General features: G+C 57.1%; 1 protein-coding gene across 8 annotated transcripts; it reads right to left on the reverse strand.

Annotated features, from left to right (window-relative positions):
* Positions 1-572: 572 nt before the first annotated feature.
* NDOR1 (NADPH dependent diflavin oxidoreductase 1) lies at positions 573-15,965 on the reverse strand. 8 transcript variants are annotated; one of them, XM_037400479.1, is made up of 15 exons: positions 15,926-15,942; positions 14,747-14,881; positions 14,211-14,288; positions 13,684-13,781; positions 12,751-12,849; positions 11,976-12,077; positions 11,256-11,462; positions 10,784-10,905; positions 9,611-9,831; positions 9,125-9,232; positions 8,288-8,402; positions 7,225-7,371; positions 6,466-6,584; positions 3,828-3,922; positions 573-784 (listed from the first exon to the last, which is right to left on the reverse strand). In XM_037400479.1, the coding sequence occupies exons 2-15, from the start codon at positions 14,879-14,881 to the stop codon at positions 640-642; spliced, it is 1,791 nt and encodes a 596-aa protein (XP_037256376.1). In that variant the 5' UTR covers positions 15,926-15,942; the 3' UTR covers positions 573-639. The 8 variants fall into 8 exon arrangements, 6 of the variants coding, with proteins under 6 accessions (XP_037256376.1, XP_037256374.1, XP_037256373.1 ...); XM_037400477.1 differs by lacking the exon at positions 15,926-15,942 and adding an exon at positions 15,594-15,885; XM_037400476.1 differs by lacking the exon at positions 15,926-15,942 and adding an exon at positions 14,980-15,544.
* Between the last annotated feature and the right edge of the window lie 5 nt (positions 15,966-15,970).

Genomic DNA, 15,970 nt, shown 5'->3' on the forward strand with positions numbered 1-15,970 from the left:
CACTCGGGGAGCACAGACTTTTGCATCGGGCAGGCTCGGGAAGATGAGCTGGCAGCAGAGACAGAGGGATGGAAACTTCCTTACTGCACCCATCCCCACTGGCCTCAGCCCTTGGAGACAGGGGGAACAGGTCTGTCAAGCCGGCCTCCTGCAGCAGGTGCTGCTGCCGCTGACTAATGCCAGGGTGGAGAGACTCCCATGCAACAGCTCACTTCCTCTAGGTCCTACCACAAACAACGGCTGCTGCCAATGCTGCAGCTCTAGCAGTGCCCACAGGTGCGGCTCACCCAGCACGAGCACCCCAGGAGCTGGAGCACACGGAACAGCAGCTTGGTCTCATGCAGGAGCCAGTCAGCGGCATCCCACGCCAGACTGCTCACCTCTGCTCTGGCACAGCGTGGGCACGGGGAGCCAGGCTTTAACCACACCAAACCCACACCCCCAGGGGACAGGTTCCCCCTGCCCACCATGGCCCTGCAGCCATCAGGGAAGGGCTGGCTTGGTAAATCCAGCCCCTTTGCCAGGCCCCTGTTTTGGCTGGGATAATCGTGGCCCAAGGACGATGCCAGAAGTGGATCATTCTTCTGGCTCTTTTATTCAAGCAGAGTTCATGGGCAAGGTGGAGGCAGGGAGCCAGGCTTACGACCAGGTTTCAGACTGGAAGCGCTGGGACCGTTCCAGGGCTGTTAAATACTCCTCTGCTTCAGAGGGTGACAGGCCACCTTCCAACTGTATCACCGACTGCAGGGCTTCAGCCACTGCCGCTGGCATCTGCTTGGCATTCCTGGAAGAGAGAGTAGGCAGCACGATAGAGGGCAAGCAGGAAAAATGAGGGCATATCTGCATCTCCAGTGCTCTGGCAAAGCAGCCCACGAGAGCAGGGCAGCAGTCCCTGCAGCTGACCCCACCGTCCCTGGCACACAGCGCAGGCTGCTGCTGCACCACAGCAGTGGGAACCTGCCTCACCCTGCAACACAGGCTGCCTGGCACTGAATAAATGACAGCCTTCAAGAAGCAGCTCGTACCACTCCCTAGAGAGCAGTGCCGTTATCCACACAGGGATTTTCAGGGCTGGCATTTGCAGGCAAAGATGTGGCCACAGTACCCAGTCCCTGGTGAAGGAGCATCACACAGCTCAGGAGCCTTAATTCTGGCCCCCATATTGCTCCACTTCCCATCCCCCTCATTAGAAGGACACAGGAAATATGTATGAGTCCTAATTTATCGGCAGGAGGGCAGGAAACTGTCCTTTCATCTCGGGAAACACTCAATGTAAAAAATGTCTGATCCTGAGCTGGGTAAGATGACTGCTGCGAAGGAGCAGCCGCTTCCATCCATCTGCTGCCACCTTTCAAGAAATCTGAAAAGATTGTTTTGATGGTGACATTTGTAACCAAAGACAGTTTAAACCTCAAAATAAGAGAAATGGTGAAGAAAACATGAGCTTCTACGTAGAAAATACCCCAAAACAACTCAGCACTTCCAAGTGCATTATTTCTTATGGGAAATAAGAAAATCAGACTTTTTCCTGGAGAGAGTTTCATTTGATGAACTGACTCTGTGATAAAAAAAAAATCTAATAAAAAATTTCCCAGCCTGCTCCAATTGGCACAAGAATCTGGCAACGTCCTTGCTGTTTCCCAAGAATAAGGCAGAATTCTGACTTGCTTTTGAAGCTGATTAACATCCCAAAATACACAGAAAGGAGGTCTTCTTTTTTTGGAAGAGTCTTATTGTTTCTGAGTCAAGCACCGATATACAAGTACAGTGTAATGTCGTCGGGCTTGTGATGGAAAACATGTCAGATATCTATTTTTTGCAGAAAAAGAGACACATTTTCAATCTTTTTGCCCCTGGGCAAGATAACCTGGGTACAATCACAGAGAAGATACAGCCCTGGCTCCCCAGACCCTACCGCAGCCAGCAAGGGCCTGACAAGGCAGACACACCGTGCTACATAGCCCAGGGCCACTGCTCAGGGCCACACAGCTCAGGATTCGCTTTCCCCATATTTCTCCTAGCATAGCTGAAACTGTGAATACTATTTTTAGGGGGGAATAAAGGCCACTTTCAGGCTAGACCAGCTGCACCCCTGTTTGACAACCCACTGGCAGTTCAGAGTCTGCGGGTCAGGCAGGGGCACTGTGATCCCGGGCATCGATACACATGGTGTGGGCTGTTCAGGATGAGTGGGAAAGCGCCCACTGCAAACAGGACAGGTGCCACTTGTACAAGGAGGATGAGACTCCCAGATCCCACCTGTCTGATCAGGGCTGAGGATCATCCCATGCCAGGGACAAAGACCCCAGCGAGGTGGGTCTCAGCGCAACCTTCATGTCTAAAACACCCTCGTGACCACTGCAAAATCCTGCAAGGGGGACTGCTGCGCAAGCCTTGCTCTTTGCAAGATACTGATCCTTTTTTGGCAGCCCCCAGGGTGTCGCCATCAGCACCAGAAAGTAGCAAAGGGGACAGAAGAAGGAGAGGACAGAACCATCAAGACACCATGCCCAGTGGTCACCCAAGAGCTGCCCAACAGTCTCAGCATTTGGACTGTGGATGGAGGCACGGCCCCAAGTCCCAAGTGCAGCTTGACGGAGGAAATCAAACCCGAGCCCCCGATCCACGGGTAGGAATGACGAGCTTGGGGTAAGTGCCCCAGGAAGCCCTGTGACACAGCAGGGAATGCCAGACCAGGCAGTAGCGCTGGTGCAGCAGTGAATGACAGAGCGGTGGGCGGCCTGGCCTCTGCTTCCTGGGCAGTAAACAAAAATCTCCTTCTCCCAGGAATGCAGCGGGGCCAGTCTCACCCTGCAAGGCACCAGGGAAGTTCCTGCTCTTGTGGGAGACAGGCAGGAAAGTGCTCCCTGCAATTGCTGCTTGTGTCAACAGCAAGGCACGAGTTTGCACAGTGCTTTCTAGGTCGTGGGGTGCACGACAAAGACCGTCGCCAGCCTCTCGACAGCTCAAGGAGCCCAAACCATTTCACAACACTTGCCCCAGGCAGCAAGTGAGCAGCCTCCTCCTTGCCATACAGGCAGCAACAAGGGCAGGCAGGTTAAGGGCTTTGCCCAGGAAAAAAGCTACAGAGCTTGGAATGGAGCTGCAGATGTTCTGCCTCCAAAGGCCAGACCTCACCTTTTAGCCAACAGTTCAAGATTTCCAACCAGCTCAAAGTAAACACCTGGTAAACTGTCAAAGGAAGCAGGCTCCAGTGCAACGTGGCTTGTCCCTGCCCCAGGAAGGCAGTTTTGGGTGCAAAGAGCTAGCCAGAATGTGCTGAGGGGCCAAAAGCTGTTGCTCACGAGCCCCAGCAATGGTGGAACCCTGGTATGCTGTGCTTTAAAAGCCTCCTGCCCACATGAACAGTCACAGGAACACCACAAGCCTCCTTCCCCAGTTTCACAGAGACCCACTGGAGGAGACGGGTGTGGAGAGACCAGGGCCCTCCTGTTGTTACGGATTTGCCATGGGTGAGAAGCCAGATGGCCCACTGGCAGACAATGCTGGTCACAGGCACTGGCAGTTGGAGGGATGGGCACACAGAGTCAGCTGAAGTAGCTTTACCACGATTCCAGCTCTGCCCCTTCTAATCGAAGCACAGAATAGGTGAGAAATGGCCCTCAGCCAGGGCTTGCAGCGCAGGACGTATGGAGAGGAGGAATGAGCTGGTCCCTCTACACCAGTCCCTGGAGCCCCTAGAGACCTGGAGGGTGTAGGGTGTGCTCACTCTGGAGGCTGAGCTGTGGGAATGCCTCCAGTAAGGGGGAGCAGCAGTGACATGCAGCCTCGCTACCACAGCGCCTGTGTGGAGACCTCTCACTCACCCAGCCAGGTAGACATGAGCGCTCCTGCTGCTCAGCAGCTCCCACACCAGCCTTCTGTTCTCCTGGATGCGGTGCTGAACGTAAACCTTCTCCTCCTGCAGGGAAACACGGCACTGAGCCCACCCAGCCCTGGCAGCAGCCCCTGGGGACTGTTCTCAGGGGCTGTTTGCAAAAGTGCAGGGCAGCACAGCCCCCCAGAGCAGGAAGCACTGGGAGAAGCAGTTGGTTCCACTATTGCACAGGGAAGGGGATCCCCTCACCTCACGTCAGCAAACTGGGATGGGTTGGTGGGAGACGGGTGCAGCAGCAGGAGCTTCACTGGGGAACACACCCCAAGTAGCCCCCTTGAAACCTTTGGCTTCCCCCTGCCTGCTCCAGCTCTGATGAACAGCCTCTCCTGCCTCCCCTCTCCCAGCATGGGCACAGGAGGCTCTGTGGCTTCTCCCGTGCCCAGGCTGCTGCAGGGCAGAGACCCTTCCCCACATCCCTGGCTGCTGGTCCCAGCCCTGTCACCTGCTGGAGACCTGAAACAGCTTGGAAGGGCAGAAAGCTGGGAGGGACGGCCTTGGTCCCACTCCCTGCCTCCCTGCTGTGCATAGGGACTGGATACAACAGGCTTTTGGCACAGCATAGCCCGACCAAGGAGAGTTCCCAAAGGGTTAATCCACAGGACTTCACGCATCCAAGCAACTGCCTACGGCCCTGGCTTCTGCCCAAAAGGAACACCATTGCCAACATGCCTGAATTCACTGCCAGCACTGACGGCTCCTCCACGACAAAGGTGACACTGTGATGGAGGCCAGGCCTTCCACCCTGCATCCCATCACACCGGGCTCTGCACAGTGGTGAGGTGAGCTGAGCCAGGGCCGCAGCCTCCTCCCGAGGTCCTCCTCCCTCACATCCAGCCCCAAAGGCAACAAGGCTCTTGCTGTGTCTCAGGCTCCCTACATGCTGCAGCCTGGAGGTGTGCGTGGGAACAACCCCAAGCAGCAGCCAGCCCTGGCTGTCACAAGAGCTGGTCACCGCGTGGTCAGCAGGTCCCACACGGCTCCACGGCACAGCTTTACTGCTCGGACCGGCCGCCGGCGATGCAGGAGGTAAGCAAGCCCATCACAAGCACCGACACAGCCAGCCGGTAGCTCGGCTTCAGCATCATTAACATTAATCAGCTAAGTGCTGACAGAGGCTCTGTTGAGGCTGGGGCTCCAAGCAGGTCATTTAAGGACCTGCAGCTACCTAGAAAGGAGAGCACTCCAGTGACAAACTCGGGTCACGATATCTCAGCTAAACCCCAGGGCATCCTGCTGAGAATTACCGACAGTCGCATTAGGCTGGGATCAATCAGTCTGCACCGTGGGGCAGATGTGATGTGACAGAAGGTTGCTGCAAAGGGAACCTTACGAAGAGGGAAATCCTGCTCAGCATCCCAGCTCCTGCCAGAGTCATTGAAAACCAAGTTTTTGATGAGTTAACGTGTGTGGTATCTCCTAGAGCCATAGGTACAATGGCCCAACGTGGCACATCCTACCTGGCTGTGCTCCTGCTCGCCTCCCTGTGTGGCACTGCATGGACTCAGTGGCAGAAGACTCTCGTGACAAATTGCTTCACCCCACGGAGCAGGCAGAGAAGGGAGGCCGGGAGGCACACTCCAATATAAGTCCTGTCCCTCCAGAGCCTGCGAGGGCAGGAGGAAGCTCTGGGGCCACTCTCCAGATTCAGGGAGCAGTACGTCCTCCCTTCACTGTGTGAGCCATCAAGAAAAAAGGCAGAGTGGTCATCCCACAAACCTCTGCAGTGCTGCTCCTGTTCAAAGACTTGGAAAGCCTTCACAGAAGCATTGAACTCATGCCTTACAAGTGACTAGATAAAAGATGCTGGCTTCATGTCAATGCATGCACACAGTCAGGAGAAAAGGACTGGTGCAGCTGAGCTACCCAGAAATACCCACTCCTCACTGACCCTTTTTATCAGATCTCTGTTTCAAAGGCAGGCTGAGCTTTCAGTGCCATCAAGGGACAAGGCAAGGCAGTGAAACAGAGTCCCAGCCTGCAAAGCCTCTCCGGCAATGCAAAAAGCCCTGTAGCCCAGAGCGGAGGTAAGAAAGCTGCCCACCAAAGACACTGCCTGGGAAATAAGGGAGCAGAAGGGCTGAGTCGTGGGGGTGCTTGTACCTCCAGGGAGCTTTCTCCTGTATGGCTGAGGCACAGGGAGGGCTGGCATGAAGACCAAGCTCCTCAGCTGGCGATCACAGGCACACAATGGGGCGGGTGGCACTCAACCGAGAAAGGTTATTGCCTGATGACCCCTCCAAGAGCCTTCGGAGCCTTTTATCACTCACGTGGTCCAGCCAAACAAAGCTGGCTAACACCTTATCTGCTCCAGTGCTTGCCAGCCCTATCACAGCAACCCTTCTAGCTCAACTCAGCCAGACATGTCTTGGCTGGGCAGTGGCAGTGCCATGCTGGTGGGGATCCTGGCCAGCACCGAGATGGGGTGGGGGAGCGAGGTGACCGCTGTGTCACCCCACCAGGCCCTATGCAGGCCATGCCAACAGGTATAGGGGCCAGAAACACTGGCAGAGTCCCATCAGTGCTGCCTGAGATGCTTCTGTATCCACCCTCCTCCTCTGGGAACTAACCTGGTCCCTGGAGAAAGCTGTGAAGAGTGTCAGCAAGCCCCTTGTCACCAGCTCTTCCCACTCCGCCTGGCAGTAGAAGTCCTTGGATTTCTGGCGGCAGCCAAAGAACAAGCAGTTCCCTGCAGACAGCAGACCACAAGGGCTGTGCTGTGTGAACCAAATGCCTTGCAAGCGTTGGGGACTGTTGGTGCCCATGGGACGTGTGGCAGAGCCCCAAGGCTTTCACCTCTCTGCTGCGCCTAGCTGACAGGCCTGGAAGAGCCAGCAGCCGTATGAGCATTAAGCCAAGCAAACTGTGGTAGCCAGAGGCCCCGGTGTGCTGAAAAACCAGAAGGTGGGGGGCGGGCAGGGCAAGAAGAGCTCCCCAGGGCTGCCTGTTCCCCTCCACAAGCCTCAGCTGCCTGCCAAGATCCACAGCTGAGCCAGGGGAATGAGGATGGGGCAAGGGGGAAGGCATGACTCCTTGTATAGTGGAATATGAGCTCAGTAACCCATCTCCCCTCGCAGAGAGCCAAGAGCAAACCTCTGCAGAGCCCTGCCCCAACCCAAGGAGCCACCCTGCAGCACAGCCTGTGAATAACCACACAGGCTGCACACATCAGGTTCTGGTGCTCACCCACCCCAGAGTCCAGCTCAAACACAGCAAAGCTTGGGCCCGTCCAAACCCTCAGGAGCCCCCCGTCCCCCTTTCCCATATGTTTAACACAGACCTGTCTGCAGCAAGGGTCATCCCAAGTCCCTCCCAGGACCATCCCTCACCTCTACGTCCTTGTGCCACCCGCTCCTGTATCGCTGCTCGGAAAGGTGCCACCCCTGTGCCAGGGCCAATCATGATCACGGGGGTCTCAGGGTCAGCTGGGAACTTCATTCCTCCTTTCTTCACCCAAAGAGGCACCCGGACATCACCTGCAAAACAAACAGACCAGCTAGCATCACCCCACCACCACTGCACCTGTGACATCCTGCAGAGGGCAAGCGAAGCATCCAGGTCTTCCTGGATGCTCAGAAGATACAGACAGCACCTGGCTTACCACCACCCCAGCACCAAGGCACTGTCTCTGCAAGCACCTGAGCGAACCCCAGAGCAAAGCAAGAGCCCCACTTCTCTTCACACCAGCTGGTGCCAGGGAAGACAGTGGTGGAGGTGAGCAGAGATTTCAGCCTGGCTGTTGAGTAAGGGAGGGCCAAACTTGCCTCCTCTGGAAGCCAGAGGAGAGGTGAAGATCCCCGTACAGATACTCTGAGAAGACCCAATCCTGCCCTGGAGTCATACAGAACAATTCTCTACCATCGTGCAGCATGAAGACCCTGCAAACTTGTCAAATTTGCTTGGGGACCCAGATGGATGTGTCTCACTGTTAGAGCAGATGAGCAGCACACACAGGCTTTGGAGGACAGGATGGATGGGCTCAGAGGAAGGATCGTCGTTCCCAGAGCTGGTGCTATGGGGCTGGAGGTGTCCAGCAGTCGAAGCACTATCAGCTCCAGGACGCCAGGAGCAGCCCACTGTGGGACAGCAGGGCATGCTGATGCTGGGAGCAGGAGGGTTGAGCAGCTGGGAGAAAACCAGGAGCTCAGGGCAAGCTGGAGGAACATGCCATGCTCTGAAGAGGATGGGAGCACAAGGAAGGACAGCTATGGTGAGTTCAGCCCATCCTGCCAAGCCAGTGTACTGAAGCTCCCCATGGTGGTGGTGCTCCACCCAGGGTCCAGGCAGCTCCAGCACACAGCCAGCACACACGCAGCTCCACCGCAATCCCACGGGATCAGTAGTGTGTTCTGTGGCAAGCACACAGGGTTCTCACAGAGTCCAAGCAATTACCTTGCTCTGGGTTGAGAGAAGCCAACCAGGTAGAGCAGAGACCACGTCGGGGTTTGCTGAGCCGCGTCTTGTACTGCACTACTGCCATGAGGATCTGGATCCGGTCAGGGTGAGCCTGTGTCCAGACAGGAGTCACGAGAAATAAGAAGACACCCGGCCCAGCTCTGCAGGAAGAGCCCACTGCCTCCTCCAGGGACAAAGCCTGTGCTCAGCTCCTGCCAGGGCATCTGCAAGACTTGTCCCAGCCTGAAACACCCACTCGGACACAGAATGGAGCACACTCTTACCCAAAACCTTTGCAGTGGGGAAGAGGGTTTTTCCCGAGAAGCACTGCTGTGGGAAGGCCCTGCACAGCTGGCAACAGTGACAGAGGCTGTCCAACCCAAGAGGCTCCCATGGAGGACAAATGCCACTCGTGCATGGGCTGACCTCTGCCAAGCCACCCGGGCCAGGTCCCGCTGCCACCTCCCGGCAGCGGCAGGAAGCAGCACTCCCCCTTCCATGGCCACACCACACGGGACACTCGAGTCTCCACCGCACCACATCCCACCGCTCCCTGTGACGAGGACACCAGACCTCTGGAGCGCACTGGGCCAGCCCCAGCTCTTGCAGGGCCACCGGAGGGCAAGCGCCCTAACCCGGAGGCTGGCACAGCCCTGGGGTTTACACCCAGCATAGCAGGCTGCCACAGGCTCACAGCGCGGCAGCAGTTCGGGTGGGCTGTGGGTGCTCAGAGGGCCTGGGAGTACAGCCTGAACATCTGCGGCACGCACCAACGGTCAGCCCTGGCCCTGCCAGACCCTCAGCTCAGAGCCTGACGTGAGGCTGAGCTCTTACCAGCATGGAGGAAGCGATGGAGAAGGCACGGGGTCTGATGCGAGGGATGAGGTCCAGCAGGTATTCGGGTGGAATAGCACACGTGGTGTGAGGGAAATCCCACATGACCTGCAATGCCAAGGCTGGGTGAGAACTGGTACACCCCAGAAGGCATCCTGCCTGCTTCTCGGGGTGTCAGCGGCTGTCCCACACTGCTGTGCCACGCTGCCCTCGACCAAAGGCACCGCACAGGGTACCTCTGAGCGCCAACCGCACTGTCCCACTGCCCTCCTCTCACCCCCAGGCTGCAGCACAGGGCCCACCACACAGCCCAGAAGGATTTGGAGGTGGTCTTAACCACCAGGAGAAATCCAAGGACACCAGAAAGTGGGTGAAGTAGATGAAGTTCCCCAGCCAAGAAATCATGGCTGATCATCTGCCTGGGCGCTTTATGCCACAGCACAGCCCTCATGAAGTGGGTTTGCCACGCTCCCCCCCCAGCCTTACCTCGAGCGTGCTCCTGCGGGGCCGGTTGCAGTAGCTGTATAGTTCTTCCTGGCCCTGCGCAGAGCTGAACTCCTGCAGCTTCTCCCGCTCCAGCTCGTTTGTAGAGAAGTAGGACAAGAGCTCAAAGAAGGAGCGTCGTGGCACACAGGAGATGTCCAGGTAGTGAGTGACCAGGTGCCAGATGGTGCAGGGCTGTGGCAAGAGGGCAGGGAGGGATGTACCTGCAAGGCAAGGCACAGGGAAAGCTCAGGGCCAGCACCGGGCTGGATGCCTGAGCACTGCCCACCTGCTGCCCCCACAGTTCTGCCACTCCCCAGGCACCCAAATAAGGGCAGCCCTGCTGGCTGCAGGCACCCACAGGTTGCGTGAACGTGCTAGTGAAGCCAACTTTAACTACTGCCATTGTTGCTCCACACCTTGGGCCTGCACTCCCTCTTGCTCTCCCCAGCTTGCTTTCCAAACCCACAGGTTTGCAGCAGAGAAAGTCAGCAGTGCTGAGCTGTCCCTTTATGCAAGTGCTTTAGGACAATCCCTCATCCGTATGAGTCCCACCTCACCCACACACAGTGCAGTGTAAATAACCAGCAGTGTCATATATGTCAGGCCTGTTCTTATCTCCTATTTCTCTCCCAATGGTGTGAGAAGCAGCCTGGATTCCTCTTGGGTTTGCCTGCCAGGCAAAAATCCCAACACTGACAGACACACAAAAGATGGAGGAGGAACGGGCACTCAGGGGAAAGGAGAGAAAACTCTCAGAGCCACCAAGAGGTTGCTCTAGTTGTTAATGCTGGTTTGTGGTTGCAGAACCACCTGCAGAAGGTCCCTGGGGTGCAGGCAGAGCGGGGAGACCTGCATGTCCCAGGCAAGGAGGCACAAGCTTCCCAACTTCAGGTTTGGGAGGCTACAGGATCCTCCACGCTCTGTGCTGGCGGCTGCAAAGGCACAAGGCAGCCTCAGCACTGGCCCTAATGCGGGATCCACGTGTGTGCAGCGCTGGGAGGGAAGGGGAGCCCCCCGTACTGTGAGACAGGCAGGTGTCCTGTACCCATTAGCCACTCCCAGCTCCCTATTAACCAGGTCTACAGCAAAGGCAAAGCAGAGCTTCAGGTGGGCCAGAGCTCAGAGGCTGTCCTGTCCCAGCAGGGAAGGAAAGGAGTAGCAGGCAGGACCTACCGGGCTCCGTGGGCTTCAGCACAAAGCGTCTGTCTGGGTCCAGGCGCAGGAGCTGGCAGAACTGCTGCACGTCTTCAGGGCAGTTCTGGGGCTGGATCATCACCACGTCCCCTGCACTGAACCTGTGGAAGCAGCAGGACCTGCCAAGCGCAGCCAAGGAGCAGGCCCATGGGCACAGCACCGCCATCCCAACCAGCACCTGCACCAGGGGGGAGGCCACAACTCTGCCAGATTTCCAGTGTCACTACCATTGTGCTCTCTAACCTAGCTCTAAAGACAAGAACTGGTCCACGGGCAGGACCCACACTGCTATACACCCCTGACTTTGTCATGGAGGGGGACAGTGCAGCAGGGACCATGCCCACAAGGCCATAGCCTCAGATATTACTGAAGGAGAGTGGGAGAGAAAGGCAGGCTGTGGGACACCCCAACCCACACATCAAAGCCTGGGGGAAGTCAGGAAAATTCTCACGTGATGCCTGAGCCCGTGACATCAAACTCGATGAGCCGGACATCCTGGAAATGGGATTCTGCTGTCACCCGCTGATTAGACACCATCTGGGCAGTGAAGGGATGCAGCTCAGAGGGAACAGCCCTGGGTGCTGATGGCTGGAGCACGTCACCATTGGGGTGCAGGGAGTCCTCAGCCAGGTAGTGCAGGGTGTATTTTGGGGGCAGGCTGTGGGGAGGAGAGCAATGCAGCGTGGTTACCTCCATGCCACAGCTCCTCTGCTGCTGTAGTGCTAGAGGCTGGAGGCAGGGAGAAGCCTGAAGTCTCTCACCATACCCAACACTCATCATCCCTGTCCCCTGCACCTGGCTCACGGTAAGGGAACGCAATGCAGACTGCCAGGGGAAGGAGATCCCAAAAGCTCCAGAGCAGGCAGAGGGAGGCTGGCTGGGCATACACGCTCAGCAGGTCTGCCAAGGGCAGAGGCACATCAGGACAGCAAGATGGGCAGAACCCTGTTGGGGCAGCTAGCTACACACATACCCAGGGGACAAGGGGACATCCCATCCAGAGAGAGATGGGCCACCCATGGCCAAAGTTCAAGGGATACTTGGGACACCAGAAGCCGTGTGAGAAGGCTTCCTGGTCAAAGTGGAGCATAACTCCACCCTGGAGAACTGCCAAGGAAACACGGCATTTCATACCAGCCAGCTCCAGTCCCTGCCCAACCTGTGCACTCACCGTACATCTGCGCTGATGATCTCAAGGCCAGGAGGGAGAGGATACAAGGCAAGGATCTTGTCCCATAAGGCCAGGAGCCATGGATCAACCACTGCATATGGCCTGCAAGCAGGAAATTCGGGCTGCAGCAGTGCAGCAGCATCCCTTCAGGCTCATGTGCTGCTACCCCTGCAACGGGACAACTCTGGGCCACCCCTGGGCAACCACCTCTGCTCCCCTTTCGTTGCAGATCTGCTCCATGCCGTTCCCCTCCTGCTTCAGGTCTGGAAATGTCTCTGGCACCCTAAGCACTCACTTGCTCTCTAGGGCCCAACCACTGGCAGCTGAACAGAACCAACCCCTCCAGCACAACCAGTGGCAGTTACCAGCTCCCTGAGCCACACACAGCCTCTGCCTCACGTGAGGAGAACAGCAGCACAGTTCAGGCTGCTGTAATGCCACCAGGTATGTGGCAGTGTGACACAGCTGTCCCCTGGTCTGAACAGGACTGGGGCAGAGCCAGGAGACACTGGCACATGCTGGGGGTTGTGGGACACCCTGGAGAAGGAAGTGACCCAGGTCCTGGCACCGGAGAGTTACGAGCAGAGACCAGCACAGAGAGCAGCAGGAGGCTGCTGGTCGTGTCTGGGGTGCAGGAGGAGTCTCATGGTGGGGAGCATCACGCTGCTGTCCCTGAGGCTGGGTAAAGCATACACAGCCCTGCCATCAGGCTGAGGACAAAACTGTAGTGCACCCCAGGGCTCCCCCTCGAGCCACCCCTCCACTGGGCTCTTACCCCAAGTCATGCTGGTCATCTCCCAACGCCACTGGCAGCAGAGGGTTGCCCCCAAGCTGTAGCACCCGTTTGTGCAGCTTCTTCGCAACAAAATTAAACCTGAGCAAAGAATAACCGCAGCTGCAGAGGGCAGGGCTGCTCTAGCAGAACAGCAGGTGCTGGCTACATGAGCCAGCACACGCTGCCAGGGTTACGCCAGAGCAGCACAGAGGCAGGTCCAGCCAGAGCAAGCACACACGACCTGGCCCTGTGCCCTGCCCAGCCTATGCCTCCATCCTGGGGCAGCTCAGAGAAGCAGCTGGCTGCCACTTGCTAGGCCACACTGGCTGTACCCAGCTCCCAGAAGGGACTCAGGAAGGTCCAGTTTCCCTTCAGGGCAGCTTGTGCCCCAAGCAGAGAAACACTTCCTTCACTTTGTCCCCTTACTGCCTCACAGAGCTCAGGCACACTCCCCCCGCCCCCCCTACCCCCACCCCTACAGCTCTTTCGGGCACATGGGAACAATCTTTTGAGACAGAACTGGGACCAACGGGGCTAGCTGCCACCTAAAACTCTGTGTTTCACGCCTCACGTTGGCTTGGTCCACTGAAATTGCTGTGGCACGGGCTTTCCTCCAATTCAGACAGAGAACTGAATGGCCGCAATAACTACAGGAAAATGATGTCTGACACACTGCAGCAAAGCATCTGCTTGAAGAGGCTGGGAGGAAAGAAACAGGCAGAAGCCAAATTCCTGGGGGTTAGGAGGGACACGGGCTGGTAGGGAAAGGATTTTTAAGGCTGGCGGGAATTACATTTAGTCTGAGCTGCTGCTCTACAATCAGACTCTGCCTCCCCTTACCCTCTTCATTCTCCAGCCACTGTGGTCTCGCCTGCAGCCAGAGCTGTGAGGAGCAGGTGTCACGGGCAGGCAAGGAGCCACAGAGCTGCTTACTTGGGATAGGAGGAGTCACCAAGGCCCAGCACAGCGTAGTCCAGCTGGCAGAGGGAACCAGGTGGCAGGTTCTTCCGGAACAGAAACCGCCAGAACATCTATGAAGGACACAACCTGGGAGTCACGCTGCTGCCAGGGAAGCCTTCCCTGCCTGCCTGTCCCTAGTTCGCCATTCACCCACCCACTGGGTCCCTCCTGTCCTCTGCTGAGTCCCAACTGAGTGGGGAGCATGGCCTTCTGCAGAAGTGACCCCTGAAAGTAGCCACCGCTACTACTTGCCAGGAGGGCGATGCTCTGTGAGCTCTCCACAAGGTCATGGCTCTTGCGATAGTGGGGCCCCTCTCAGCTGTTGAGCTGCTGAAACCTCACCAGCTCCCCGCCTTTGTCCCTTAAGGGACACAAGATGCAACTAGTACTGCTCCAAAGCTCCCCCCTCCAAAACAAACCACTGCTCAAGCTGCTTCAAGAGAGAAATCCAGTCACTGGACCAGGAATATAAAAGCAGCATGGACAGGAGCACATCCTACCTTCATGTTGTCAGGTGGGTCACCCTGGCCAGTGGTTGCACACACAAATACCACCAACAGCTCGTTGATGAGGTTGGCCTGTGGGCACAAACATGGAAAGGCACATTCAGGTCAGCAGCCTACAGACACGCGTCCCAGCTGTCCTGACACGGCTGCTCACATCGCATCGAGTTAATGGACAGGCCACACTCGGAATAAAACCCAAGTAGTGGCACAACCTCCTCTACAGGCACTGCAGCAGCATCTGCTGCCCACACACTGCCTGCAACATCAGCTCCTCGGTGCTCCTCGCCTTACTGGGTATGGCTGAGTATTTGTCATCAAACACGGACTCTATCCCAACAGTCATTGCTCAGTTTTCACACCCTTTCAGCTGAGTTAACACAAGCTGCCCTCAGAAAGGGCACAGAGCCAGGACCTGGTGAAATACAGCAGGTCACAGCAAGGGTGGAGGATGCCCAAGTGCCAGAAATGGGGTTGGTAGAGACGGAGCAAGACCAGAACTGCTTGGAGCACCCCTCTGCATCACTACTCACCACGTCATAGCTGTCCAGGGCGTCTACTCTGCACTGGAAGTGTCGTTGCTTGGCTTCTCTGCCAATTCTCTCGGCTGTGTCTTCAGCCGTCCCAGTCTGGCTGCCAAAAAGAACAAGGAGTTTCCGTTCCACCATCTGCAAGACACAAAACAAGAGAATTATCAGGAGGCAAAGGGAGATGAGGGAAGACAGAGCCTGACCCACTCTGGGCTGGGCGTCACACCAACACCCACCCAGGCTTCAAAGGAGTGCCGATGCCTGTGGGTTCAGGTGGCTTTCATGGGGTTGCTGCTGCAAACAGCAAGCACAGGGATAGTTTGGAGACAGCAGTGGGATCCAAGGGCCCTGGGATTTCTTTCCACCCCTGCACAGCATTGAGGGAGCAGCACCCCCTTCAGCGCTCCTTGTCCCTGCTGCCAGGGCAAAGGGAAGGGGCTGGCTTGGGGGTCTAAAATTCACATTTAGGCTCATTTTAACTGTCCCTATCACTGCAGGCACAGTGCACCCTAGGCTCAGCTGTTCCGCATTTCTAGTTTTAAGTGTATCTGTCTGCCTTGAAATCCCCACCTGAGGGGGCCTGGGGAAAAGCCTGAACGCTCAGTGAGAGAGATTACGAGCAAGACACACGCTGCTCTCAACTGTGCACTCTCAAGCAGCAAGGGCCCTGTGCATTACCAGCAATGGCAGCCTGCAGGGAATCCAACCCAGACACCTGAGCTGCAAACTGAGCTGCAAACCACCAGCGTCCCCGTGGACAGCATGTGCTGCTCTCCTAATCACTAGGAAATTAAAAAAAAAATTATCCAGAATAACTAAAAAAAAACTCTAAGGAGGGAACATTACTGGCCTCGTTACAAATCAAGTCCTGCACAGACGGGCTGCAGCATCAAGGGATGCCCCAATGCCATCAGGAAAAAGTTGGGGTTTTTTCCCAGCGGGGGCACTCTGGGATGCACATCAGGCCCGTCGGGCCCTGGGCAAGGCCTCGCTCCCCTCAGAGCCCCCGGGGGGGGGCGGGGGGCGGGGAGAGGCAGGAACCCCCCAACCCGGCCTGGGGCCGCTCTGGGTGCGCCCACCCCCTGCTAAGCGGGGGCTGACAGGGGCTGGGAGCCGAGTCGGGGGCTCGGGGCCGGGACTAGCCCCAGCCCCGAGCCCCCGACCCCCCGCCATATAACCCACCGTGCACTCACCGTGCACCGTCCCCACCCCGCCGCTTCCGCTTGC

The sequence above is a fragment of the Falco rusticolus genome, chromosome 9 (assembly GCF_015220075.1).
Source record: "Falco rusticolus isolate bFalRus1 chromosome 9, bFalRus1.pri, whole genome shotgun sequence".
In the NCBI taxonomy this organism is placed as follows: Eukaryota; Metazoa; Chordata; class Aves; order Falconiformes; family Falconidae; genus Falco; species Falco rusticolus.